General features: G+C 38.3%; 5 protein-coding genes and 1 pseudogene across 15 annotated transcripts; 4 read left to right on the forward strand and 2 right to left on the reverse strand.

Moving 5' to 3' along the window:
- Window positions 1-1,648: 1,648 nt before the first annotated feature.
- On the forward strand, window positions 1,649-6,228 carry LOC119997707 (hexokinase-1-like). 2 transcript variants are annotated; one of them, XM_038844880.1, is made up of 10 exons: window positions 1,649-2,425; window positions 2,877-3,027; window positions 3,128-3,310; window positions 4,047-4,121; window positions 4,279-4,434; window positions 4,535-4,633; window positions 4,728-4,858; window positions 5,262-5,343; window positions 5,558-5,918; window positions 6,014-6,228. In XM_038844880.1, the coding sequence occupies exons 1-9, from the start codon at window positions 2,154-2,156 to the stop codon at window positions 5,894-5,896; spliced, it is 1,488 nt and encodes a 495-aa protein (XP_038700808.1). In that variant the 5' UTR covers window positions 1,649-2,153; the 3' UTR covers window positions 5,897-5,918; window positions 6,014-6,228. The 2 variants fall into 2 exon arrangements, with proteins under 2 accessions (XP_038700808.1, XP_038700807.1); XM_038844879.1 differs by having other exon boundaries at window positions 5,558-6,228.
- A 165-nt stretch (window positions 6,229-6,393) lies between these two features.
- Window positions 6,394-7,283, reverse strand: LOC119997708 (mitochondrial import inner membrane translocase subunit TIM17-2-like). The gene has a single exon (XM_038844881.1). It carries the CDS (start codon window positions 7,234-7,236, stop codon window positions 6,622-6,624), a length of 615 nt encoding a protein of 204 aa, XP_038700809.1. The 5' UTR covers window positions 7,237-7,283; the 3' UTR covers window positions 6,394-6,621.
- A 387-nt stretch (window positions 7,284-7,670) lies between these two features.
- Window positions 7,671-10,656, forward strand: LOC119997706 (annotated as a pseudogene).
- Window positions 10,657-11,961: 1,305 nt separating this feature from the next.
- On the forward strand, window positions 11,962-19,271 carry LOC119997376. Of its 3 annotated transcripts, XM_038844333.1 has the most exons (15): window positions 11,985-12,494; window positions 13,227-13,393; window positions 13,676-13,731; window positions 13,828-14,002; window positions 14,325-14,426; window positions 14,692-14,763; window positions 15,126-15,242; window positions 15,367-15,444; window positions 16,369-16,431; window positions 16,512-16,608; window positions 16,754-16,832; window positions 16,939-17,150; window positions 17,719-17,864; window positions 18,297-18,419; window positions 18,853-19,271. In XM_038844333.1, exons 4-15 carry the CDS (start codon window positions 13,847-13,849, stop codon window positions 19,003-19,005), a joined length of 1,398 nt encoding a protein of 465 aa, XP_038700261.1. In that variant the 5' UTR covers window positions 11,985-12,494; window positions 13,227-13,393; window positions 13,676-13,731; window positions 13,828-13,846; the 3' UTR covers window positions 19,006-19,271. The 3 variants fall into 3 exon arrangements, with proteins under 3 accessions (XP_038700262.1, XP_038700260.1, XP_038700261.1); XM_038844334.1 differs by lacking the exon at window positions 13,227-13,393 and having other exon boundaries at window positions 11,962-12,494; window positions 18,343-18,419; window positions 18,853-18,988; XM_038844332.1 differs by lacking the exon at window positions 13,227-13,393 and having other exon boundaries at window positions 11,983-12,494.
- A 271-nt stretch (window positions 19,272-19,542) lies between these two features.
- Window positions 19,543-22,003, reverse strand: LOC119997377 (cytochrome B5-like protein). 4 transcript variants are annotated; one of them, XM_038844336.1, is made up of 6 exons: window positions 21,916-22,003; window positions 21,601-21,715; window positions 21,438-21,475; window positions 20,648-20,725; window positions 20,465-20,556; window positions 19,543-19,878 (listed from the first exon to the last, which is right to left on the reverse strand). In XM_038844336.1, exons 2-6 carry the CDS (start codon window positions 21,677-21,679, stop codon window positions 19,812-19,814), a joined length of 354 nt encoding a protein of 117 aa, XP_038700264.1. In that variant the 5' UTR covers window positions 21,680-21,715; window positions 21,916-22,003; the 3' UTR covers window positions 19,543-19,811. The 4 variants fall into 4 exon arrangements, with proteins under 4 accessions (XP_038700264.1, XP_038700267.1, XP_038700266.1 ...); XM_038844339.1 differs by having other exon boundaries at window positions 21,601-21,697; window positions 21,916-21,975; XM_038844338.1 differs by having other exon boundaries at window positions 21,601-21,705; window positions 21,916-21,969.
- Window positions 22,004-22,337: 334 nt separating this feature from the next.
- On the forward strand, window positions 22,338-26,301 carry LOC119997794 (tRNA A64-2'-O-ribosylphosphate transferase). 5 transcript variants are annotated; one of them, XM_038844982.1, is made up of 7 exons: window positions 22,338-22,715; window positions 23,094-23,248; window positions 23,699-24,395; window positions 25,002-25,120; window positions 25,217-25,325; window positions 25,461-25,633; window positions 25,754-26,301. In XM_038844982.1, the coding sequence occupies exons 1-7, from the start codon at window positions 22,427-22,429 to the stop codon at window positions 25,871-25,873; spliced, it is 1,662 nt and encodes a 553-aa protein (XP_038700910.1). In that variant the 5' UTR covers window positions 22,338-22,426; the 3' UTR covers window positions 25,874-26,301. The 5 variants fall into 5 exon arrangements, with proteins under 5 accessions (XP_038700910.1, XP_038700913.1, XP_038700911.1 ...); XM_038844985.1 differs by having other exon boundaries at window positions 25,461-25,520; XM_038844983.1 differs by having other exon boundaries at window positions 25,017-25,120.
- Window positions 26,302-26,513: the final 212 nt, after the last annotated feature.

A 26,513-nucleotide genomic window follows, 5' to 3' on the forward strand; every position in this document is an offset into this window, starting at 1 on the left:
TCATTTACTCCCATATATGATATATCACCATTGTGTCTGGACTTAAAGGTTGCTGAGCCCCAAACTAGCAGCTTGTATTTGAGGATTCAACAGGCTAGAAATTTTGCGGTAGCACAAGCACAGCAAGAAGGCTGCACGGGAAACTACAGAATCTTTGATTCACCATATGGGAATTTTCTTGTTCCTGTAATCCCATTTCGTGGAGAACTAGCTGGTGGTTCCTTGTCTTGAAACAATGTACGTGTCTTTAAGGTCTTGTTGGCATTGCATTCATCCCTCAGTCCCTCACTGGCGGTGCACTCTTATTGCAAAACTGTTTGTCAAAGCTAATGGAGGATTTAGTGTTGTCATGTGGATGATATGGAAGTGTTACATGTGATAATATCTCCGGAGATTGTCTGTCAGCCCGTGGCAACATGCTCATAATGAGCCAGGTATGCCCATTTTCGACAATGTAAAGAAATTCAAATTGATTCTGCGTAGTGTTGTCAATTAGACTATATGTTTCAGCATCTAATTATTTGGAGAAGATAACACTAAATAGTAGTATACTTTTGTGTAACTTTCATAAAGTTGTAATAATTTGCTATTAAATAAAACCAGAGAACCAACACACCAGAATGATCTTTGGTTTGCCTCCAACAACATTGCTACGCGTAGAAGCTACCATTGTGATGCCCAATACTGTAATAGAAATAAACCTCTCTTAATGTACCCACTTTGACGTTGATATGTTCATATTGATAGCAAAAGAAGGTGTTGAGGACCAGGTGTAGGATTCCGTCATTTTTGGAACTGAAAATCGATCCGTCCAGGAAAACTACTAAGTAGTGGTGGACCCTATTGACTTATATGGCTGGCCATTTGGTCGTGCACATTTGATGGACCTAATTTTTTTTTGCATTAGAATATCTTCTCTTTCAGTTCATGGTTGTATTATACGTTGAAAGCAATGAGTAGTTTATTGAATTATAACCAAGAATGAGGAATAAAGAAGCACTCTTTAACCAATTATGGTTGTATAACTATAAACGCACAATGCCATTGAGAATTATTCCCCATCTATCCTCTCTCTTTTTCTTGGTTCTTCAATAATGGATAAACAAGATAAAAAGTTCTGAATGGACCGATTTCTCTGTCATTTCACAAAAAGGGGGTATGAGTGGAACTAATTTCAACATCCATGAACGAACCCCAAAAAGATTAGATCATCAGAACACAGAAAATGCCATTGAGGTGTACGAGGTGGAGCTCCTAGAAACAAAACTCGCATACACACAATACAGCCACCCAATTTGGCAGGCCAAATCACATGACATGACCACCCCCCAGTCCCCACCCCACCTTGTTGGCTCTATGCGTGTTTAATTGTTATCGGATATCACTAGGTTAATTATCACCAACACTTTTAATGTGCAAAATATTTGTGATTGATGACAGCGCTTAACCACTTGGAGTAGATATTGTCAATGACTCGTCGCTGAGTCGGATGTTTAAAGGGACAAGCGTAGCGAAATAAAAGTTTGATCAGATTGGTTGAAAATATTGACTTTCAATTCAAACTCACTCTGTTTTTCATCAGTCAAAATTCTATCAGGACATTTGCTATTGACTTTTATTTCTCAGCTAAAATCAACGTAATTTGCAGGTTTTGTGTTGCTGGTTTTACAGGTGCCGTGTTTTTCCTTCAATTTCTCAGAACCAACAAAGCCATGTCTGCCAAGTGAGGAGAAGAAGATAAAAGCAGTTGATGCTCGACAGACAGGACGTTCTCGTAATTACGCTCCCTCTCATTATTAAAATATCTTTTTGTCTCCTTCAAAGCCAAAATAAATTGCAGCTGATGAGCTGAAGGTGTATTCCCTCCACACTCCCCTCATTTCATTTCTCTGTGGGAAAAACCAGCTTTATCTCCTCAAATTAGTTCGATTGATTTTCCCTTTTTTTTATTTGAAAAGCCTGGATCTGGCCATTTAGGGTTACTCTTCTCGCCATAACAAGCGAGAACATAATTCGAAATAAATTTGTCAACCTTTTCAAATAAGAGGAACAAACTTGTAGTCAATATCTGTGATTCTGGGATTCAGAGAAGTGCAAAGGAGTGATTTCCTCATTTCGTTTTGTGATTGAATTTCTAATTGGTGGTGGTGGTGATGGGGAAGGCGGCAGTAGGAGCGGCGGTGGTTTGTGCCGCGGTGGTGTGTGCTGGGGCGGCGCTGTATGTGCAGCACAGGATGAGGAGCTCCGGGAAGTGGGCGAGGGCTATGGCGATACTAAAGGAGTTCGAGGACAAGTGTGGGACCCCAATCTCGAAACTGCGACAGGTGGCCGACGCCATGACTGTTGAGATGCATGCTGGCCTTGCATCGGAGGGTGGCAGTAAGCTCAAGATGCTCATCTCCTATGTCGACAATCTTCCTACTGGGTATGTTCTTTTCTCTCTCTCTCTCTTTTTTACTCTTGTTTCGATTTGATCTTGTGGATTGGGGATTCTGTGAATTTTCGATCAAAAGATAATTCTTGATTGAGGATCCGCGATTTCTGATCAAAAGACAATGGAGCAATCAGATTTTCGATCAAAAGACAATGTTTTAAAATAAATTATAGCGAAAATATACTTTAGGAGCTTAGCAGCTAGATACTTTGCTCGTGGGGCCATTGATATTTCTGATTTACGTTTATCAAGTTAATGTGAAAGGATAATGAATTTAATTAGTAATTTTGAGAGATAAAAAGCAGAAACTGTTAGTAATAGGAAGTTAAATAAGTTTACTATGGAGCAATCAGATTAAATTTGATTTTTGTGAATTGTTATCCTTTGTGCCAAGAAAAAATCACTGGAGGAGCTCTTATAATTATAATATTGACTTTTCCAGGGATGAGGAAGGACTGTTTTATGCACTGGACCTTGGTGGCACAAACTTCCGTGTCCTGCGTGTACAGTTGGGTGGGAAAGAAGGACGTGTCGTCAAACAGGAATGTGAGGAAGTTTCAATTCCTCCACATTTGATGACTGGAACTTCGGATGTGAGTATTGTTTAGACTAGACCTACAATTTTTGACACTGCTCAATGGAAGTACATAATCTGAACCTTTTTTCTTCTTTTGGTAATGATGGTGATTTCAGGAATTATTTGATTATATTGCTGAAGCGCTTGCAAAGTTTGTCGCTACAGAAAGTGAAGATATTCATCTTTCACCTGGTAGACAAAGGGAACTGGGTTTTACTTTCTCATTTCCAGTTAGGCAAACGTCAATAGCATCTGGAAATCTTATGAAATGGACAAAGGGCTTTTTCATTGAAGATGCAGTTAAATCCAACTACCTTGACTCCTTTTTTTTTGCCTGCTATATTTTTCTGCTATGGTTGTCCAACATAAATGCATTTCTTTCTGTCTGCAAAGTTAACCCACCAAGTGGGCACCAAAAATAAAAATTGTCATATAGGAGTCTTACTGCTATTCTTCTTTTTCCCTCTTTTTTTCAATGGTTTTTTTTTTCTTTTCCCTATTGCTAATGATATCTACCAACCATTCTCCCTCCCCTTCCCGACTGCCAAATACCAGTTCTTGCAGTGATCATTTTTCCCAGTATATTGTCAGGATGAGTATGCTGCCTATTTAAAGAACTTTTGACTCAAGTGTGGATATGGTTTTTTCTTCTTCTTCATTGCTCTCATAATCATATTTCTTATGTGCAAGGGTTACCTCGATCCAAATGATATTAGTCTAAAACATGTTCATTATTCTCGCAAATTGGAAAACATACATAGTTCAACCTGGAGTCTACTGATCAGTGTAGCTACCGTAACTTTGTCTGAAGGTTTTTTCATCGAGCATTTACACTTCTTAGACTTTGTTATTTTTCTCTTGTCTTCATCTGTATGCAGTTAAATTGTTAATTCTGTCCCTACTAACTGATAATCCAGTCCCATAGGCATTAACTTCATAGAATGTTCTTGGTTTGAAGTTTGACCTGCATTTAGCTGCTTGTTAAATGGATTGCCAAGTTTATCAAGTATATCAATGACCAGTCATTCTGTGTAGGTTGGTCAAGATGTGGTGGGAGAATTAACAAGAGCTATGGAAAGAAAAGGTCTTGACATGCACGTGACAGCTTTGGTAATTTTAGTTTTCTTTTTTTACTTTCTGAAGTGCTGTAGGAGCCTTGTTATGATTTCTCTCTCTGTGTTGATATAAAATGCTTGTGTAGTTCTATTTACCATTTGGGCGTCCCTTAGATTCATTTAGAGACCCTTAACATGCGGTGCTTGTGTAGATCAATGATACCATTGGAACGCTAGCTGGAGGTAGATACTACAACAATGATGTCATTGCTGCAGTGATCCTGGGTACTGGAACAAATGCAGCCTATGTTGAACGGGCTCATGCAATTCCCAAGTGGCATGGACTTCTGCCTAAATCTGGGGAAATGGTCTGTGCTTCTTTAATATATTTCGGTTGAGCATATATGTTCAAAAGACATTTTTCGTCGTCTTTTATTTGTTAGTTGTTTAAGTTCTTTACTGCCACAGGTTATCAACATGGAGTGGGGTAACTTCCGATCATCACATCTGCCTGTGACAGAATATGATCAAGCACTTGATGCTGAGTCTTTGAACGTGGGAGAGCAGGTGACTATATTCACTCTTAGTAATCCGTTCGACTTTTATGATGCAGACACGTTTGGTTTATATCGCATACCTTTTTTTTGACTTTGGTGCGCAGATATTTGAGAAGTTGATTTCTGGCATGTATTTGGGAGAGATTGTACGAAGAGTATTGCATAAGATGGCTGAAGAAGCTTCCTTTTTTGGTGATGTTGTTCCACCCAAACTGCAAATTCCTTTTGTTTTAAGGTATTCAATTGTGGATTATCCACTGCTTAGGCAGTCATCCTTCCCAAGATAGTTGCTTTATACATATATGATGATTATTTCTCCATGGCCATTGATCATGACTTTTATACGGGATTTTTTTAGACTCGTATCTGTCTCTCTGTGTCCTTTTTTTGTCCTTTGAGGTTGTGGAACCTCTCCAAGGTTAGGACTGAGTGGACCCACCTTGTAAACCACAGATACTAGCAACCCCTTGCAATCCACTAGTATAGACAAAATCTTATTCACTTCGTATGATACCTGTTGAGGTTCGTGTGTAAGTTCAGGCATCTTTCCTAACCAATAAAAGCCTAATTAGGTTCGGTTTGGAGAACAATTATAATGAGTATGGTAAATTCTTACTTCTCCATTGCAAAATATGTAGGACTCCTCATATGTCTGCAATGCATCATGACTCATCTCCAGATTTGAAAGTTGTTGGAAGCAAGCTAAAGGACATCTTAGAGGTATTTCAGTCTCTGCTTATATAACTGAATGACAGAGAGACTCTTTATTTTTTTAAACTTATATTTAATTTCTTATTTTCTTATCTTAGTTTAAAATTTGAACGTCTTATCTTGTTACCCTTTCATTTGATTGAGGCTAGTATTATGTTGGAAATCATTCTCATCTTTGGAATGGAAGAAATTTCTCATTGTTTAATTCCAATGTGTATGCCAGATATCTAATACCTCACTAAAAACAAGAAAAATTGTTGTTGAGCTATGTGATATTGTCGCGACTCGCGGTGCCCGTCTGTCTGCTGCTGGGATCTTAGGCATCCTGAAGAAGTTGGGGAAAGACATGGTCAGGAACGGGGAAAAACAGAGGTCAGCGATTGCGATGGATGGTGGGTTGTATGAACACTACTCAAAATTCAGTTCCTGCATGGAGAGCACTCTGAAAGAGTTACTGGGAGACGAAGTCTCTGAGAGCATTGTAATTGAGCTCTCCAACGATGGCTCAGGTATTGGAGCAGCCCTCCTGGCATCCTCTCATTCTCAGTACCTCGAGGTCTGAGGAGTCCTGAAGAAGCATCTAGGTTAGATCAAGAAGCCAGCCTTTTTTCTTTTTCTTTTGTCCAAATTTTGCATATCTTTCCCTTAAAATCATGATGGAGATTGTCATGCCTTCCAGTTCAAGCAATTGTGACCGCTTGACAGCGAATTCTTAATTTATGGGCATGGCATGCATAACTCAGTCGAGTGATGGATCAGATAGCATGGCAAAAGTTTCTGTGCTAGCTTCATCCCTGTAAGTTTGCAGGTGTACTGTTGGGGAGTGCATTATACCAGATTTAGAGAATAAAACGGGGATGTAAACTGTTCCTTGAGAAGTTATATTTGGGGGAACATCTTTTTGCCCAAATCTCTTGCAATAATATTGATTTTGTGCAAAGAATTATGCAGTAGCACATATTAATTCGATGCGATGGCCACAACAGCTTTCTCATCACTGAAAATAAGCTCAAGAAATCGTTGTTTTGACATAGCAAAGATCTTTATATCCAACGTCCATGACTCAACAACCACAACCCTCTTTCATTGATGAGAAACTAAATAAAATAGCGCAGCAAATAAGACTTCGCCACAACTAAACATTGAAAAGAAATGCATCTTTATACAAGCTTCCTCTAAATTTCAAGTAATAATGTTAAATCAATACGGTTCTAGATTCTTAAATCATACCTCCTAGCATCAAACACTCGACTTTGTAAAATTTATTGCCTGTAAAGAGCCTCAATTTCACTTGTATTCAAAACTTGGTACCAGCGGCGCATCAAAGCTCTCCAAAATTTCAGTTTTGCTTCCTCCACTCTCCTCCTCTTTTTTCTTCCCTGCGCCAAACCACCCACCAAACCAAGATCCAGACGATGTAGACTCTTGATCTCCCCCCATAACTGCAGTTGCGGGTTCCTCCATCATGATAGGAATATCCTGCGCGGCAGAGAAGTACTTATTTGCCATAATTCCAGCCCCTTCGATGAGAGCCAAGAGGACCCCACCGAAGAGAGCAGAGCGGGAGGAGGCACGGAGGCCCTGTCTCATCTGGAGGAAGCCGCCAGTAGCAGCGCCGGAGATGATCGAGTTCCAAGGGTCTTCCTTCTGTCGGAGGTAGACCAAGGAGCAATCGCAAGCGGAGAAGAGACCGCCCCAGACTGCGAAGCTGCCACCAACGCGGGGTGCATTCATACGGACCATCTGAGCGCCGTTGACGAGTCGCTGGCCCCTCGGAGAGTTTTTCATGCCGATCAAGAAGTGGTAGGCCGATCCACCCACCGCCCCCATCCCAAAAGCCCCGCCAACGTCGTCTAGAATCCGATCGGGACATGGTTCCCTTGAGGTCTCTGGAGTTGCCATGATGCTCTGAGAGAGGGTTTTATTAGGGTTTTAGGTTTGCCCTGCGTTTATGTAATTTTATTATGTGGTTTTCTGGCATCCTAAAATAGTATTTGGGCCATCTTGTTCACGGGTCTTATCGGATCCATATCAACTCGGAAGTCGGATCATGACCCGTTTAAGAAGTAGCCTACTCGAACTTGCACACCTGGACCCGAATCCAGATATTTACAACCCAGATACTTCATACAATCTAATGGGTCGGTATTGGGTCCGATTCTTATAGATCGAGTCCGAGTGTTAGCCTGGCCACCTAAGAATGAATCGTTGTAGCTAATTGTTGGTTAATCACTTGATCCTTTTCCTTTAAGAATCAAGACTTAAACGACAGCGTTCTACTCCCATTTCTGTCCCCATAATGCCATAACTTTTGGATTGGGGTACTCTGGCTCTGGCGAGGGATAGATGGTGAAACGCAGAAGAGTGAACAAAGACAACTTGAGTCGTGACTTGCTCGCCCGATAAAAAGCCCTATACTCTCAATCCAGGTACCATTCTTCTTTCCCGGAGCTACTGCCTGAATGATCTCGTAATTTTAATAGTTGATTTAGCAGTCTTTTTTATCGAATGCCCACAATGAATTGTAATCTCGCGAAGACCCAAGTGTTTGCCACGGCAATCAGGATATCTTCACAACCCAGATGCTTCATACAGTTTCATGCCGAAGAACCAAGGTCTTTTCGAATTGGGTTCCACCATAACCGCCTGTTAAACCCTATGTCCATCCACTTAACTACTACCTCACATGAATTGCATCACAAGAACTGTAAGTTTGTCAAAAATTTGGGACCCACGAAGATTTCCAGTGGATTTTGTTATACAAATGTTGAACTTGATAATATTGTGAGGACCAGGAGGATGACAAGTGTACTTATGCTGAAAAGCAACAATAGGCAATGCTGGTCTTTATCAGGAGCTAGAAGTTATTGTAGTTTTCAGGGAGTTGGTGCAAGGAGTAGCACTGTAGGAGCTGAGAATAGACTTCCTTGGTTAGCATCTAACAAATCTAAGGCTGGAAAAGGCTTAGAGAAAGTGACATCAACGAAGCCTGCTCGTTCTTCTTGGGAGGAATCAGCAGAAATGTTACATATATCTGGCTGTTCTAATCAGAAGCAACCTGAAAACAGGATAGAGAAAGCAATAGTCACAAGAAATGCTCATTCTTCTTGGAAAGAATCAGAAGTTGCTGCAAGGAAAGATGGTACTCTCATGGCGGTAAAGGAGGACAATAGAAGTAGAACATTAGGTAAAACGATAAGTAGCAGGAGTGCTTTTGTTGGCAGGGATGAAAGTGTTGAGGAAGAAGCACAAGAACAAGAGGAGGTTGTTGATGATCCCAGATGGAATACAATTAAAAACAGTTTCAGAGGAATGGTGGAGGTTGAAACTGGGTCTGAGAGGCTTGAAGTTCGAAGGTGGAATAAGCAGGAAAATTGGAGTAGAAAAACATGGAAAGAGGCCACTGAGTCGACTGTACCAAAAGTAGTTGGTGAAGGAGTATATGGAGTAGGTCCTGTTTTGGCAGCATTGTCTGCTGGAAGAAGAGAGTTTTATGCATTGTATGTTCAAGAAGGATTGGAATTGGGTAGTAACAATAGAAAGAAGAAGGACAGAAAGGATTTGAGAAGGTGTTGCGAATTGCTGAAAAAAATGGGATTAGTTTAAAGGAAGCCTCAAAGCATGATCTCAATATGATTGCTAATAACCGCCCCCACCAGGGACTGGTTTTAGATGCTTCTCCCTTGGAGCTGGTGAAAATAAAGGAACTGGAGCCTGTTTTACCAGAGGAAGATAGGGGTGCTCTTTGGGTAGCTTTGGATGAGGTTACAGATCCTCAGAATTTAGGGGCAATAATTAGATCTGCTTACTTCTTTGGAGCTTCTGGAGTGGTGCTTTGTGCGAAAAATTCAGCACCATTAAGTGGTGTTGTGAGCAAGGCAAGTGCAGGTTCACTAGAGTTGATGGAGCTTAGGTATTGTAAGAATATGATGCAGTTCTTGGCATCATCGGCTGAGAATGGTTGGCGAGTTCTTGGAGGCTCAGTTTCTTCGAAAGCTGTTCCTTTAAATGAGATTACTCCTGGTGCACCAACAATTCTTGTTTTGGGTAGTGAGGGCACTGGATTGAGGCCCTTGGTGGAGAGATCATGTACTCAGTTGGTTAGGATCCCTGGAAACATTTCTGTTGATGTAACTGTTGGAGAAGTTGATGATATAGAACCTGCTGAAGAAAGCGTTGGATGCACAGGTAATGAGTTTCGAGCCTTTATGGCTGTGGAGAGCTTGAACGTGAGTGTTGCTGCAGGTGTGCTTCTTCACCACTTTATTGGCAACAACCAAGACTGTAATAGCAGTGCGTATGCTAAACCAACCAACGTGATGGAATAGGGTCAGTTTATTTATGCTAATTATGTTCTCATTTACCTTTTATAGACATTATCAGCATTTTTGTTGTTTTACTTTCAAAGATGGGGATAGGTTCACAGTTTTATTTGTCTTTCCTACTGGCATGAAATATGCAGGATAAGCAGGATGAAAACTTGTCACTTTACAAAGCAATGGTCAGCAGCTTAAAATTGATTATTGTAGAGTGTTTTTTTTTTGTTGTTTCATTTCTGGTCATTTATGCTTACTCGTGCAGTATTTGCAACAAAGAAGGCTAAGTTAGTTGCACGAGTTGTCATTTTAATTTTTGTTGTGTGAGTAATTTCTTTTGAATTCCGAGGAGATGTGCATGGGTACACAACCATTTGCTCGTATCTACAAGGTATGTTGTAACAAATCAGGTATTCGGTAAAAGTTCATCTGAAAAAACAAATGAGGGTAAGTAGTTCAGTAACCTCAGTGGTGAAACTTTTCTCATAGCCCTACTTGCAGCAATTGTTTTCCTTTCACCCAGATCAACCCTTGTAGGAGGTCCCAAATGAAGGCAGTCACATGTTCCTGTATGAAAATTTTATGTTCTAGGGGGATACAATTTCAAGGCAGACTCGGACGAATTTGACTCCTACGATATGGATTTGTATTATGATTTCCAATCCTTAAAAAAAAATTTGACCGATCTATTGTAATCGGGTTTATTTGTTAGGTGTAGGCAGTTGCTCTCTCCAAACAAGAATACCTTCTATAGTATCATAGTTACTCTAATCTACAAAATGAGTTTGTTGCTTGTGTGGAATTTACTTGTAGTCTAAATGTACTCATAGGATATGCAACAGTTCTCCTCTCTCTTTCCTCTTTGATATTCTAGGGGATGTGAAATGGAGAAGATGATATGCTTTTTAGGTTTTTTATTTTTTGTTCATAGGTGTTGTCAATCAAATATATTTTAGAAAAGAAATCAGTGTGTGTATCAGTGTATGTTAGAATCATGGCTATCAAAATTGTCCTTATATATTTTATTTTTTTTATTATTTCCTATTCAAAAAAAAAAATTGTCCTTATATATAATTTCCTGTATTCATTAGTTATTGACTTATTGCAGACTTTGTAAAGAGGACTTGCATAGTTGCGGACCCAAATGGGGTTGGCCATTTGGATTCTTTCCCTTGAAACTGATAGATGATAGGACTGTCCTTTCAAGTCACATGCTGTGGTATAGAGTTTCTTTCCCTTCCTTTTGCCTGATCTGAAATGCAAGGACAGAAGGAATCCTTGGAAAGTGAGTGTGATTTATATTGTATTTTGTAACCCTTCTTTCCCCCTCATTATTGTTTCAAATTGTTGTCCACCAAGCCAGTTGTATTTAACCTAGCCTAATCATATCGTACCACACCCAAAAAGGCCAAGATTTGTGGATGTTTCATCAATCATTAAGTTCTTGTGAATAGCCTTTCCTGATCTTAATCCAAGTTTCAACTTTCTCCCCACCCACCAAAATTTCTTTAGGATTATGACCTGTTTTTGATATTCGTATTGTTGGGTTTTCGCAGAGAAACGATGTGGTAGATCCCATTGAGTAAATCTACAAGGTCGTCTGTCGGCCTTGCAACTTTTTGTAAGCTCAACATCATGGTTAATACTTAACAGCTATCTCAAACATCGTGGTCAGGCAACTACCAGTCAAAACCTGTAGACCATTAGGTCAAAAGTTCAAACTTTTATTTTCTCGAGTTCATTCTTTTAACATTTGAGATGTGTTACGGATCTCAGTATTTTATATGGATTATGTGGGGCTCATAATTTTATATGGATTATGTGCGTCAATCTAAATCTGAATCTTAGTGATGATGAATCCGTGTTTAATATATTGTTGCCCCACTCTCCACCACGCGATGATAGACTTGCAATGGCATGTGTTTTACATGGTAAGGAAAGGAAAGACCCCAAGCATGAACATCTTTTGCTATCATGTTCAAAAGAGGTGGTAAAGCCAGCCCCAGCCCCATTCACAACACAATCAATTCAATTGTACACGTAATCATGTTTGCTTGTTTGGTAAGACCACTTCACAGTTCACACTCCCATTGCACCAATTAATTGGCTTGGATTTCTATTTTGCTTAGCTGTCGCTCTCTCTCTCATTACCACCAATTAAATTAAAATACTCTCAAATGTGGGATTAGCAAGACAAATTAGGTTAACACGAGGCCAAACAGAGCAGGTGGTGAATAAGGGAAGATTCGGATCACCAAGCAGCATCTTCTCTTCTTTCTTCTCCTCCTATTTGTTTCCAAGTTCGGAATGGAGGGGAGTCAATAATGAAGGCCGCACGTGCGGACAGCTCACACGGGTCCAAAATCAATTGATAACTTTCTTTCCTCATCTCCATCTTTCTCCACCAGTGTCTGCCGCTGGTCTGTCTAACCTATAAATAACAACCCCCGATCCCAATCCAACGGTCTCTCCCTCTATTTCTTTCCTGCCTTTTTTTAACTTTCCCTACCTCTCCTCCCTCTTCGAATTATTAAAATTACGCGGTCTCTCACCCCTTCTCTTCTCTCTCTCCTCTCTTTCTTCTCTTTTGTCCCCCTCTCTCTCTTTCTCTCTGCTCTTGCCCTTCTATGGCGATCTGAGTACAAAGTCATCAAGGGCAGGTCGAGAGAGAAGAAGAAGCTGCTGCTCCTCCTAAACTTCAGAAGCTTCTTTTGTTTTGACCGACGAGGTAGATAGAGAGGAGAGAGAGACGGTACGATGTCTACATTGGACTCTATCGATTCGTTTCTCTTCTATCTTAGCAGAGCCTTTTGTAGCCCTCTCGCCGTTTTCATCCAGATCCAGGTTTGTTCCTCCTTTTTTTTTTTTCCAGATCCAGGGTCTATTGGTGTCCTGTTAATGTTGATTGATAATAAAATCCGCGAAACTGTCAGATTTTTGTATATTTTTTTCCTGACATGAGTTTTCACTCAATTGAACTTGAACCTTCCCCCCCCCCCCCCCCTATTCTGCGTCTTCTTCGCAAATTACAAGGGCTAGGATTTGGCGTGGAATTTTTAGTTTTGGGTTTCAGATGTCAATGAATGTGCGACTTCAATTCTCTTTGTTATTTCGTACGTGAATATAAGAGCACTTAGTTTCTCTAAGATGACTCATCTCTCATCTTCTTGCTATAGCCAATTAGTGTTGGTAAAGCTAAAAAAAAGGTTTTCTGTTGGCGAAGGATTCTTCAAAGACATTTAGCATTTTCCATTTCACCAAAAGAGAAAACTAAAGGAAGTACAAAAAGATATATAGTTATCAATTTTTTGTTTTATATAAGTCTCATATGTTGAAAGGTTTCTGGAGGGGAAAAGTTTGGCAGAATTCCTATCATATTACAGACTTGGAAGTGATAAGTACGATCATGAGCCCACACGGGTCCAAATATGTTGTGCTAGATTACAGACTTGGAAGAGAAAATTATGGTCGTGAGCCCTATTGGTTTAGTTAAGACATAGGTCTAGAATGAAGTGAATTGTTAAACGAGAATTCACGTACTGGATTCCACCTAATATCTCTTATGGATCCATGCAGTTGAACCCAAAATGTTTTGGATTAAGGCTTTGATGATGACGATGGCGATGGCAATGAGTCTTCTGTCTTAAAATCTTGTTGTTGCTAGATAGTGCATTGAATGGACTAACTTGACGCCTCAGAAGTCAGAACACTATCAACATCTCAATTAAGTTATTCTAAACAAAGTTAAGCAGATCTTATTTTGTTGTAATTTATTTGGCTGATGTTGGTATAATGGTATCAGATGTAGAGATTTATTAACTCTCGAAAATATCGCATAAGTTTTTACAAATGTGGTAGTTTCCCAATTTTTTTTTTATAACTTTAAGATTTGCTTTGTTACTGTGTTCTTTTATTTTGTTTACCAAGGTTGTTCGGCTGTTATTTTTTTGATAGTTTAGGAGGATATTTTTGTAATGTTATCGACTTATCGCTTCTTATTTAGAATTTTTTTTTTGTTGTTGCAGGGATGTTTTATTTGCTTAGCTTTAGCTCTTGGGTGGGCTTTGGCAGCTTACGTCAGGTATCAAGATGTGGTTGACAAGTTTAAGATGTTTGTTTCTCATCATCTTTTAAGATTTTTGATGTTAAAACTCTTCTTTAATCTCTTGTCTCACAGGAATAGAGAAATCAAACAAATGAAGGATAGTATCAGAGGAGGCAATAGCTTTGCGTTTCTTTTTCATGATATTAATGAACTCGAGCACTCTAATCAGGTTAATCTACCTAGAGTGACTGTTGTTATGCCTTTGAAAGGGTTTGGAGAACACAATTTACACAATTGGAGAAGTCAGGTGAGTTGCTTTCTAAGAGTTAGTTATGGTTTCTTTTCTTTCTTTCTTTCCTTCCTTTTATTTTATTTTATTTTCCTCACTAATGTTGTGATATGTTTTTTCCCTTGCTTTTCAAGCGAAGAGGGTTAAGTCAAATTATTATATGAGGGATGTCTGTTTTAGATGAAGCAAATTTTGTTCATATTTTTCTTTGCCATTGCCAAGTAAAAGAACTGTATTGATTTCTGGTTGACTAGGTTACCAAAAAAAATATTTAGGTACAAAATGTGATATTCATTCTCAGGTATTCATTGCAATTTATTTATTTGTTTAATCGATGCAGATCACGTCTCTCTATGGTGGTCCTCTAGAATTTCTTTTCATGTTGGAAAGTACAGAAGACCCTGCCTACCATGCTGTGTCTCGGTTATTATCAGAGTTTAAGGTATACCGTACTGCATATGTTCCTTGTCCTTCTATCCTCTGTGTTCTAATAAGACGATGAAAGATATCCATGGCAATAAGTCATGCAATATTATGATCCAATACCTTATACATGCGTTCCTGGATATTGTGAACAACATTGATTTTATATTATAATCCTCAGGTTTTACTGCTATTTTGCCAGTGTATTCTTGCAAGTCTTTGTGTTTGATAGATTTCTTTTTAGACTTCCCTATTTGACTTGTATACATCTTTAATATATGCAGGATGATATTGACGCTAAAATTATTGTAGCTGGTTTGTCTACAACTTGCAGTCAGAAGATTCACAACCAATTGGTATGTAACATGTTGAAAACCTATTGAATGGTCTTTACAAATGAAAATGCAATTGCAAATTGTATTAATTAGAGTTCGTTGCCAACAATATGGATATGTCATGATGAAGATGCGGTTTGTTAATATTTTTAAATTGGTGAAGTGAGTTTGCTTTCGTATATGGTGTACTGGCTGGGACTGACTATTACATAAAGTTTCTTTAAGTAGTGCATCTAGAAGAAGTAGGATATCTTCAGAAACTGAAAGTCCATAAGGAGATTTGAGACCATTTATACACGTTGCATATATGGCACTGCCCATTTGTTTCTGCTAGTAGTTTGCTTCGTGTTAGTGTCATAAAAGTTCTGGCACTTTTGATGCAGGTTGGGGTGGAGAAAATGCACAAAGAAAGCAAGTATGTACTATTTTTGGATGATGACGTGAGGCTGCACCCTGGGTCAATTGGAGCACTCACAGCGGAGATGGAAAAAAATCCTGAGGTATGGCTATATATGTCGATAGAAGTTTTGGGTATTTTTGTCATGGTCATGGCTTGAAGGAAAATATGAAACTTTGTTTTCCCTTTCTTCTTATTATCCTAACTTTGTCTTAAACGGCATGCAGATATTTATTCAAACTGGGTATCCTCTTGATTTACCTTCTGGAAGTTTGGGGAGTTACTGTATTTATGAGTATCATATGGTATGACACCAGCGAATCACTCTTCATTCCTTTTCTTTTTCTGCGCTTTCCTTGTTTTATGATAACATCGTACCCAATACTACATTTCTATGGACCTATTTTGAGTGTATGTTGTTGGCTTGTTCATTTCCGATATGCTCGTTTGGGGATGTGAAACACTAGTAGTAGTAGGCTAGTTTACAGCCTCTTTTTCATGCTTGAACATACATAAGAGAGATGATATGCTTTTTAGCTTCTGTTTCAACCATTGGCAACAGTGTTTTATTCTGTAGACAATGTTATAAGACTCTAAAACAGAGAAGCCCTTATATATAAATATCTTTTAGCTTCTGTTTCAGGTACATATGTTTAATGATAGAGACTCACATTAAAAGCTCCAATAGCAAACAAGAACCTAATTTCTTGACTATTAGATTGAGTTCGGCTTCCCAAGGTTTTCCCTCTATTCTGAGTAAAATGGCTACTGCACCCTAAACAACATGCAGGATCTCGAGTATTTCTTAGTTCTAATTGCTAACAAGTTGAATAACATAAATTCTATGTTTGAATTTGTTCATTAATTTTTTTTGGACAAATAATAACTAATGTCAATAGACGCATCATTCATCCTCAGTTCTCTTAGTAAGTTTTTGGATCACCTTGTCAAGTTGTTACTGATTTAAGAGCTGAAACTAAGTAATTGGGAACAAGTTTCATTAAGTGTGATCGACTTGAGTTGCTTGTAGAAAATCATTGGAATATGTGTATGCAACTGTGCATTTTTGGGCAGAACTTGACATGAAAATGCAATCTTTCTCTATATATATTTTCTTTTCTTTTCTTTTTGTGTGTGATCTTTCTATATATGGTGTTCTCATGCACCTTCATTATTGCTCAATCCTCATCTTTGTAACTGTTAAATGCATTGAACTCTTCTTTTTACAGCCATGCTCGATGGGGTTTGCCACTGGTGGAAAAACATTCTTCCTTTGGGGTGGATGCATGATGGCAAGTAGCTGCAACTCTCTGTTTTAATCCCGCATGTCTGCAATGGCATTTTACTTGTAATAACTCTATATTATTCTCAGATGCATGCAGATGACTTCAGACATGACCGCTATGGAGTGGTTTCAGGACTTCGAGATGGTGGATATTCTGATGATATGACTCTTGCTGCTCTAGCTGGTAATGTAGACAACAGCATTATCTTGTATAAGTATATTCTAGTATATGGATAGAACCATTATTTCTTTTAATCTTACCACATTGCAAGTTTGTACTGGTACCGACAATGTGCTTGTCATTCATAGACAGTTTTGTCTTTTCTTAGGGGCTCATAAGAGGCTGATCACATCACCTCCAGTTGCTGTTTTCCCGCATCCCCTTGCAAGTGATCTTACTTTCGCAAGGTTTCTTATATCCATTTGCTAAACTTCACTATGCTTCATCTAATGCCTTATTTATGTTACACTTCATCTAGTATTTTTTGTCTTTTGGTTTTTCTCTTCGGTGCAGATACTGGAATTACTTGAGGAAGCAAACATTTGTCTTGGAATCATACATATCAAAGGCTAACTGGATAATGAACCGTGCATTGTTCTCTACTCATTGCTATCTGTCATGGGGATTTCTAGCGCCATACTTCATGGCTATGATTCATGTTGCAGTAGCGCTGAGAGTATATATCAAGGGTTATACTTTAGAGGAAACAAAGTTTGTTTCCAGCGGTGAGCACATTAATATTCTCTCTGGAGAGGTTGTATTGTTAATCCATATAAAACCAAGTTGCAGGACCCTGATACATAACCACTTCTGTTAACTTATGTAGTCCTATAACTTTCAATTAAAAATTAAAAAACAGAAAAACCAAGAACTTGTATATAGTTGGCCTTTTAAAACTTACAATGGATCATCAGACAACTGTATCCAATTATTGTTAAGCTTGATTTTGATTGTAAACTTGTGCTTTTGATGGTTTTTGAGTGGTGATTATGATTTGCAAGTATAATACACACTACCCACCCTGTCCTCAAGGAATTGTTCCAGTAAGGTGGGTATGGCTTTATTCTGGGTCTGAAGCTTTTGCCTATAATATTGAAATTTGAGATGCATGTAAAAGACGCTTAAATCAATAAAAAAAACATTTTCTTTTCTTTTTCTTTTCATTAATAAGTTTGTATTCTTCATAAAATGTTTGATGCATATAAGCAAAGTCCACTATGGTTGTTGAATGTTGAGCATTCAGCTTCTTCTTATACATTATCTTCTCACAGCTGGTTAACTGCTGCTGTCCAGGGTTGTTACTGGTAAACTATCTAGCTGTATGTACCTTCATAGAACTTCTTTCTATGTGGAACTTGACAAGAATAGAAGTTCAATTGTGCAACTTGTTGTCCCCTGAGGCACCACGACTCTCCCTTGCTTCTTATAACTGGGGCCTTGTAAGTATTTCGACTTCATTCCGAATTTGGTGATATCATCCAACAATTTTCTGATTTTTCTCTCATATTTTGTTCTCTTGTTTTTGCTTCTCTGAACTTCTCATATTCTAAATTAACTATCTTTCTCATTCACATTTTATTTTATCCCTTGTCTGATCAGTACAGATATTGATGTATATGGATGATCTTCTAGAACTTTGAACTTACATATTCAAATGGTTTTTCTCATAGACTCATGTATGTGACCCCAAACTTTTGGGATAAAGACTCAGTTGATGATGATGTACTGTAATAGAAATCAACTATTGATGAAAGTCCTGAATTTTGATTGCAGAACTTAACATTTATTGAGTTGGAATTGGAATATCATGTTGATTAGTGCGAAACCTCTTGCTAATTTAAATAATCATTTGATCATTTCTATTGAAACAGGTATTTATTGCAATGCTGGTCGATAATTTCTTATATCCCATTTCAGCATTTCGATCCCACTTTTCGAAGAGTATTAATTGGTCTGGTATCCGATATCATATAAAGGAAGGAAAAATATGCAAGGTATGCTGTTTTAGTTAAATTTTTTCCAATATTATGATATATGGTTTGTTAGCATTCATCTTATGTCTTTTTCAGACCAGAAGTAGTAGCTTTTTCTTAGTTTTTCCATTGGAATTGTGAATCCAGCACGTAAACTTCAAATTTTTAGCATAAAAAGGAGTCTTGTTCAGGAGATTTACTCTAGTCTCTCGAGGACTGGGGCTAACAAACTTACTGTGTTATCGCTTTTTGAAGCAATTTCCTTTTGAATTTACTCTTTCGATGCAAGTTAAAATGCAAAGTTGAAAAGATATCTTTTGATTTGTAGTATTTTGTGCACAGCAATGTCTTCTTAAAAGCCATTAACAGAAGAAAAATCTAGTAAAGTAATGGACAATGTAAGCCTCACTTGTGTTTACTGCTCCCTTAACTGCTGTATATTCAAATTTTGCAGATTGAGAGGAAAAAAGAAAGTGGTTCAAATTTTACAGACTTGGCAAGAAAGCATTTGTATGGGAAGAAAGGAGCTCCCCCTAAAACATCTCTACTTGGTTCTTTGACAAGAAGTTTGCCGCAATGGCGTCAGCCTAAGAAATTCGATGTCTAGGAGTTGTTTCAGCAATCAAATTCTTGTGATTATTTTGTCTGCCTTTCTGGGTTTGGTGGTGCTCCTGCATAGAGGTTGTTCCTTCTTTTAAACGATTGATTTTAGTTTAGGCATTTTTTGCATTTCTTGTCCCCATTCAATCAATCGATCAATCAAATCCCATTCTTCAGTGTAAACCCATTTTGTTTGTTTTTCATTGATTTGTATTCATTTTCTCTGTAATACACTTCATTAACAAGTGGAGGCAGTAGCCGTGTTTATTCTTACCCGAAACTTCTAACACACACTGAGTTCATATGCTGAGTTCACAGAATTAGCGAGGAGAGAAAGATGGCTTATTTTGACTCCTTTATTTCTGGGTAGTCAAACCCTTTTAAGTTGCACTATGTAAATGGCAACAAACAGAAAAACCTAGACATGAGAGGAAACATCTGAAGAGCAGTAGGTAGCGTTGATTTTCATAATCGAAATTAGCATCGAATAAATTGAATCATGAGTTAATCCAATGATAATTTGATTGTGTAAATGATGATCCGATGGACATAAACTATTCATTGTAATAACTGATGTAGTTTCCAGACCCACCGGTGCCCCATGGCCTGGTTGTGGGGATGTATGCAACTCACCCTCCAGGTTAAGATGGGCATGTGCTGGTAGGAGAAGGAAAAAAGATAAAGAGAACAAAAGTGATTCAATCAACTAAAATAGAAGCAATGTCGCACCAACTAGAGGTAAAAAAAAAAAAAAAAACTAGATTATCGGCGTACAATTTCTCTTGTTAATTTTACAAAACAATGGCTGTGAAATTACTTCTCTAGATCCCCAATGTAAAAATCATCGATCATGTCAAAGACTCGCGTAGCATGCTGCGGTCTGCCACATGCAACGAAAATGTTAGAAGCGAGCTGAGTGATTTATCAATCATACAGTAGAATGAATCATACTTGAACAAAATAATCAGGTAACAATATATTACATAATCCCGTTACGAAAATGGCAGATAGAATTCCCAATTAGAACTATTGATAAGAATTACTCTATCTTACCACTTGTTATGGACTGCAATACCAAAAAAACAATAAAATCCTCCACAGAAAGGTATTAAGGATTTCATGCTCAAAAGAGGAGAGGTTGGTATACCAAAGAATGAATTTAATTTGTCCACTGTTAATGATAATATGATATACAGAGACAATCCATCTTTCTTCCCCGCCAATCCCTTGAACGGTGTATTCTAGCTAAAAGAAGAGTAAAAGACCAGCACAGGCCTGCATCAACTGACTTATTTTTAAGTAGGGGGGTCAATGCATTATTGGAGTATGGTTCATTGAGCTTTTCATCATTATGCAAACATTAGAAGAGTGAGTATGTCTATTGTCAAAACCAAGCAAAGGTTGAACATGTATTGGTGCCAAAAAAATGAGTGGTGAAAAAGCTAATACAGATAAGAAATGAATACCCATAAAACCCTTCAGTTGAATCATCCCCAGCATGTGTTAGGATGGCATCACCGCCTGGATGTTCCTCCACATATGATGTAATATCATATACCTATAGACATTAAAGGAGAGAGGTAACAAATAAAAAAAAATAAAAACAGAAAGAAACTAGCAAATCAAACCGAAACTCAAGACAGTAGTACCTTGTCCTTGATAGTGATCCAACAATCATTTCTCTTATTATGCAAAGAGACTTCACCTTTACTATAGATTTTGGATGCCTGATGCCGAAAACATGTTAGACAAAATTGAAAGTCAACAAATATGCTTCGATTGGATAAAAAAAGAAACTAAGAAAATTATGACACCATGCCGCGCAAGGTCTAAAATTTTGAACAAAATGAAAGAAGCTGTAAAGATACAACGCTATGGTCCACCATCCTCCTCTTTCCTTTCTTTGTTGCTACATTTTTCATTCCAAGGGATGGGGTTGGGCATATAATAACCTTTTTTTAAGAAAAATTGAGGATGCCTGGGAACAATGCCTAGGTCAATCAAAGATTAAATGCTGTGTACTCATGGGGGATGGAAACTTGTTCAAATGAGAACACTACACTCCATCCCCTTTGCATCTCTCCACACTTAGCAATCTTTCTCAACATCACTGTGACTAGTCGAAATGGAATTCAAGAATAGCTCGATTCCTAATCCATCATACCCCTATTGAAAGTCCATTCCAAATATACTCCACTAATCATCATTCTTAGGTCATCATTTGCTAAAGCCCCCCTTTTCTCCCTCGCTATATCTTAAATTAAAAAACTTTGTGTCTCCAAAACACCTGATGCTACCGAAATTGGTTTCATATTCCGAATGAAATGATAGGAAAGAAACAGAAGTCATACATATATAAAGTGGAAGAAACAAGAACCAGTACAATGAACGCATATAAATAATTCAGAGAGCTCCAAATAAGTTCCTGCATCCAAGTACCTTATTATTGCTAGCATTTGAATCAACTTTGGTCTGACCTGCAAGTAACACACTTTCACTATCAAAATAGTGCATACAACCACTTCAATACATGCAATGTGTTGGCCACAACTTTAATCCAAAATTCTGAATCAAATACACTAGAAAATAGAGTGAAGAGTACCAGATTTACTGCCTCGCGGTATCAGAATAAAGCCTCCAAATAAGACGCCCAAAATCAGAGCCACCGCAACAATAATCATCTCACACGATTTGGCTCCCTATACCGCTTTAACAGACTAACCCATCAAAAACAAACGAAAAAAAGATAGAAACAGATATCACTACGTGATAGTGCCATAGAAGATTAGACCATCAATGCAGAATATGAACCTCATGAACAAAAGAAAATCAATGCTAGGCCGGAATTTTCGCAGCACGAGATTGATTACAGGGAGTGTTGATTGAAGGAGAGTCATCAGATTCAAATGATATATACCTGCCTCAAATTATCGCCGATGAATCGCCCAAAATCTTGCTTTGTGTATTTGTCATCAGTGACAGTGAGGTGCCAGTCACTTCTGCTCAGACCGTCAGATCTCATCCACACTGGGCCGAGACAGGCTTGGGCCGGTTTTGAAAATTGTTTGGAGCCCGATGTATTGGGCTTCGGGATGGCCTTAAGCTTGAGGTCACAAAGGCCTGAAGATGTCCTGCCTTAAATTATGCAGGCTCGCCCATGTGAGAAATAATTTCGCTAAGGCCGTAAAAAGACAGCTGGGCGGGCTGGGTTTTTTGGGCTGAGTCACAACAATGTGATTAATAGCCCAATGGGCCGCCTGAATAAAGATCCGCATTGGAGTGGCTACGGACGGTTAGAAAGTACAAACCGCCTGCAGGTCTTTTTTCTTACTCGCCGAACCGACAACCATCCAGAGCACACACACTACTATTTAATCGAATAATCGGCTCTCTCTTTGTTGCCGCAGTAGACTTGCTTGACGGCGTCCATGGACTCCGAGATTGATACCAAATTAAGCATATACAAGGCGGCAAGATCCATAAAGCGAAGAGACAACACTCTCTACAACGCTTTAAGATCGATATACGAGGACTCCACATTCGTCGGGGAGATCTCACAGCTATGGCCCGAACTCCCTCTTCTGGCCAATCTCCGTTGCGGCTTTTGGTACTATCCCAAATTCGATGCTACTTGTTACTTCAAGTCCACCGATGGTCACACCAATAATTGGTCCTTCAATACGTCTCGCCTCAACCTCCATGTCGCTCAGCTTGCCGGTACTTCCTATTCTTGTCGCTTTTTGGTTGATATGCAAAACAATGAGAAAACCCTAATTTTTTGTATAGATAGATTATAGATAGATAGATAGATATTATTGGTTTGTTGGAAGTAATTGTTTCTCTTCAACCAACGCATTTTTTTCTAGTAATTTTGTTCTAATTTTATGCCCTCAAACTGTATGCGGCAAGAATGTCACTGCTTGGAGCTTTGGGAATTGATATTCTTGTTTCAATTTTTCTCTTTTTTTTCCCCCTGTGAAACTAATCAGTGATTGTGTGATTTTCTGTTTCTTGAAGATGTTTGAATTCTCGTTTTTGTAGTTCTCTAGATTTTTTTCAATTGTGAAGATTTTATGTTTGTATGTCAATGGGTAGGACAGAAGGGAGGGTGTATTATTGTGGATTCAACTCGAAGAGGAAAGCGGTTCCCTGACAGCATGTCAAAAACCATACCCAGTTGGACCTGTGTTTTGAATCGTGCCATTCTAAATCATAAAAACAGAAACCGGAGCAATGGTTCATTGGAGAAGGTGAGTATTTCAAGTTGGTTGTAGTCTACTGCCATACTCAGGATAAAATCCTATTCTAAATGGCAGTGATTAATTATATTGAGCTGTGGTTTATTCTGTTACTGCTGACTTATTTGGAGTAGATATGGTTATTGGATTATATTTACCTTATATAATACATTGTTACATCTTCTGAGCCATGCATGCAGGCATCTTTCATTTATCTGATACTAAGTCGGTATGCATGTTATGTGCGCTTAAATTTGTTTGCATTTACCGGTGTCTTCAGAACCTAGTATATGCATATCATAAAAATTTCTCATATCAACCTAGTTTGATGGATATTTGTCCAATGAATGATTTATTTACTACCACCTTGATGCATTTAAAAAAAAAAAAACATATCCTGGTCTGCATGAGTAAGCCGAAGAGATTTTAAACATGCTCATGCACTTCTATGTTTGGTGACAGGCGTCAAGTACGTGTCATCAACATAGTGAATGTTCAGGCCTAGTGTCTTGTGACTGGGATTCTTCTTTGCATCTTCCCCTTTGGGTTTCTGCAACAGAGAGAGCAGCCATTGAGGATAGGTTAGAAGAATGGACCAGACAGCTGGAAGCCTGTGGAGCTGATATTGCCTCTCTGGTGTCATGCTTAAGGAAGCCTTTACGTCCTCTATGGATCTCGCAAAAAACTGTTATTTGGTTAAATGAAGTACCTGGTCTTGATTCCTGGGACTTCACTCCAATCATACTTGTTTCTGCATCCTCCTCTGTTGGCATAAGTCAACACAAGACTACCTCGGAGTTCAGTTGGAATTATATACCAGGAGCTGGTGATGATGAAGAAAGCTGGGCAAGAGGTCTGTCACCTCATCATTTCTGGAAACAGGCCTATGATCTTATAAGTTCGGGCCCCGATGTGTGTAACCAGAAGGTGGCTGATATAATTGAAAGGGACAGAGTATATCGTGCTCAAAGGGGGCAGAGTGCTCCTCAAGTCAGCATCAAGCCTGCAAAGCTAGCGAACATGGCCTGTGTGTCTAATGTAGAACCTCCATTATCTTTGGAAATACATGATTCTAAAACTGATATGAGGTCTTCAGATTCAAATTGCAAGGCATCTTGGCTTGGCTCAACTAATCTTGCAGTGGGCACAACTCAACTTGGTATGCTAACTATCGTGACTTGCCTTTATATCCTTTTACTGTCTTGTATTTGGTTTCCAGCACTTTTTCTTTATAATTTGAGGATCTTTTCACGGCTTTTATTCTTGGTGATCTATGGTTCTTTCATTCTTATTACAACACAAACTAATTTGAACTGTTAACTATTTATCACCTTAAGCTGACTCCAACATTTGTTGGGATGAAGGTTTGATTATCATGATGAACCATGAATCCTCTTTATTTTCCTTCATATAAGGAATTAAATAAAGTGAAATGTACAGAACTTGAGACAATTTTAAAAAGTCCCTTTTGCATGATTGTGACCGAATTTTGATTACTTTACCTTCTGGTTATTTTTTATTTTGTTAGCTGTTCTGTGAAAAAGCTAGAATTGTTCTCCCTATACTCCCAAACACACTATTTATTTATTTTTACTCATGCTCCTTGGAGTTTTATCATTGAATATTTTCAACAACATGCTCTATATGTATTCCATATACTGTATATTGCACTCGGTTTATTCTGCTTTTTCTGAGAAACTTCAAATGATCTATTACCGTTTCTTTTTTGTCTTGCTCTCAAGTTTGCCTTTTATTCTTGATGTAGCTGCAGCTGCTGCTGCTGCTGCATGTATCTCTGATTTTGCTTGCATTTTGAATTGCGATCAAGAATCTGCCTCCGTCGTTCTTCCCACTGCCGAAGCATACTTGCACCTTCCTATGGTGGTACGTATGGAGGATAAATAGAGATGTTAAGATGATTCAGATATTTCACGAACGCAACATTGTGTCCACTAACTTGATCTACCTTTTAATGCCTAGAACTCAAAAATGGACCGCTTTTCCTTGTCAAAAAATCTACCATCTGCTATTGAATTTGCAAAACTGACTCTTGAGAAAGGGAAGAAACTCTTAGTTTGTTGCCGTGATGGTAAGGACTCTTTTGTGCCACTTTCCATTGTTGAGTTAATCATTTGGATAGCCTTCAATTAATATACTCATTCTATTTTGTATCACATTTTATCTGAATGAGCTCTTTTGATTTGATAAGACCTTCTTTTTGCAGGTGAAGACATAAGTGTGTGTGTTTGTCTAGCAATTTTGGCTTCTTTATTCGATGGTGAAGGTAGTTACCTTATAAGTACTAAAATAAAAAAAGAGAATTTTGCGAAGTCATTCTTGATGCTTAAAGAAAGCATGACAAAATGTCAACTTCTGGATTCTCTACTCTCTAGTAATGTAGGATATCCTATTAATCCCGTATATCTTTCTTGTTCTTATCTGAACCATCCTTCGATGGCTTTCACATTTTAGAAACCACAATTGCATATATTTTTTTGACTTCTTACTCTCTTACAGGAACCTTTGATAATGGAAAATCTTTCAACATCGCAAAAATCACCAAATGGGAGATGCGGCGACGTCTTGTATATCTCTGTAAATTTGCAACCAGCGCACGGCCATCCAGGGGAAACCTGAAACAGGTCTTTAGTTTCCTTAGTGGCGGAAGAGTTGGTTCACCACAATTTTGATTTACCATTTATAGTCACCGTAACTCTTGGACCGTGCGGCATATCTTCTCAGGAGGAAGCCATAGGTATCCTCTTTGTACCATAACTATAAGGCATAGACGACAATAAGACGGATATGTGTCCTCTCATCTCTACAAAGCATGGACAATAAGAAGGAAGACATGCAGTTTATTTACACAAAAACATTATGTAGACTCCAAATGGTATTTTTTTTTACCCATTAGTTCATCATGCATACTATTTCTATTAAGGAATTACAATTCTGAAGAAGTTTCTGTATCACTGTTGTTCCATTGAAATATCTACGCATTCTTTTGTGTAAGAGATTAAGAGTTTGGTTTGGTTTGGTTGAATAAGCATTTACTTCAAGAGTAATTAAATGCTTCTAGTGTTTAGGCAAGAGTCTGCATATTTTTCCCTTTCGAAAATGACTTATATCCCTAACATTTTCGTCCATAACCGACCATAATAGTACTACGTTATCTAATTACATTGAATTTTGTTATTACGTCGTCTAATTATATTGACTTTCGTTATTATGTTGTCTAATTACATTGATTTTCATTATTACGTTGTCTAATTACATG

Source organism: Tripterygium wilfordii, chromosome 4, assembly GCF_013401445.1.
Source record: "Tripterygium wilfordii isolate XIE 37 chromosome 4, ASM1340144v1, whole genome shotgun sequence".
NCBI lineage: Eukaryota > Viridiplantae > Streptophyta > Magnoliopsida > Celastrales > Celastraceae > Tripterygium > Tripterygium wilfordii.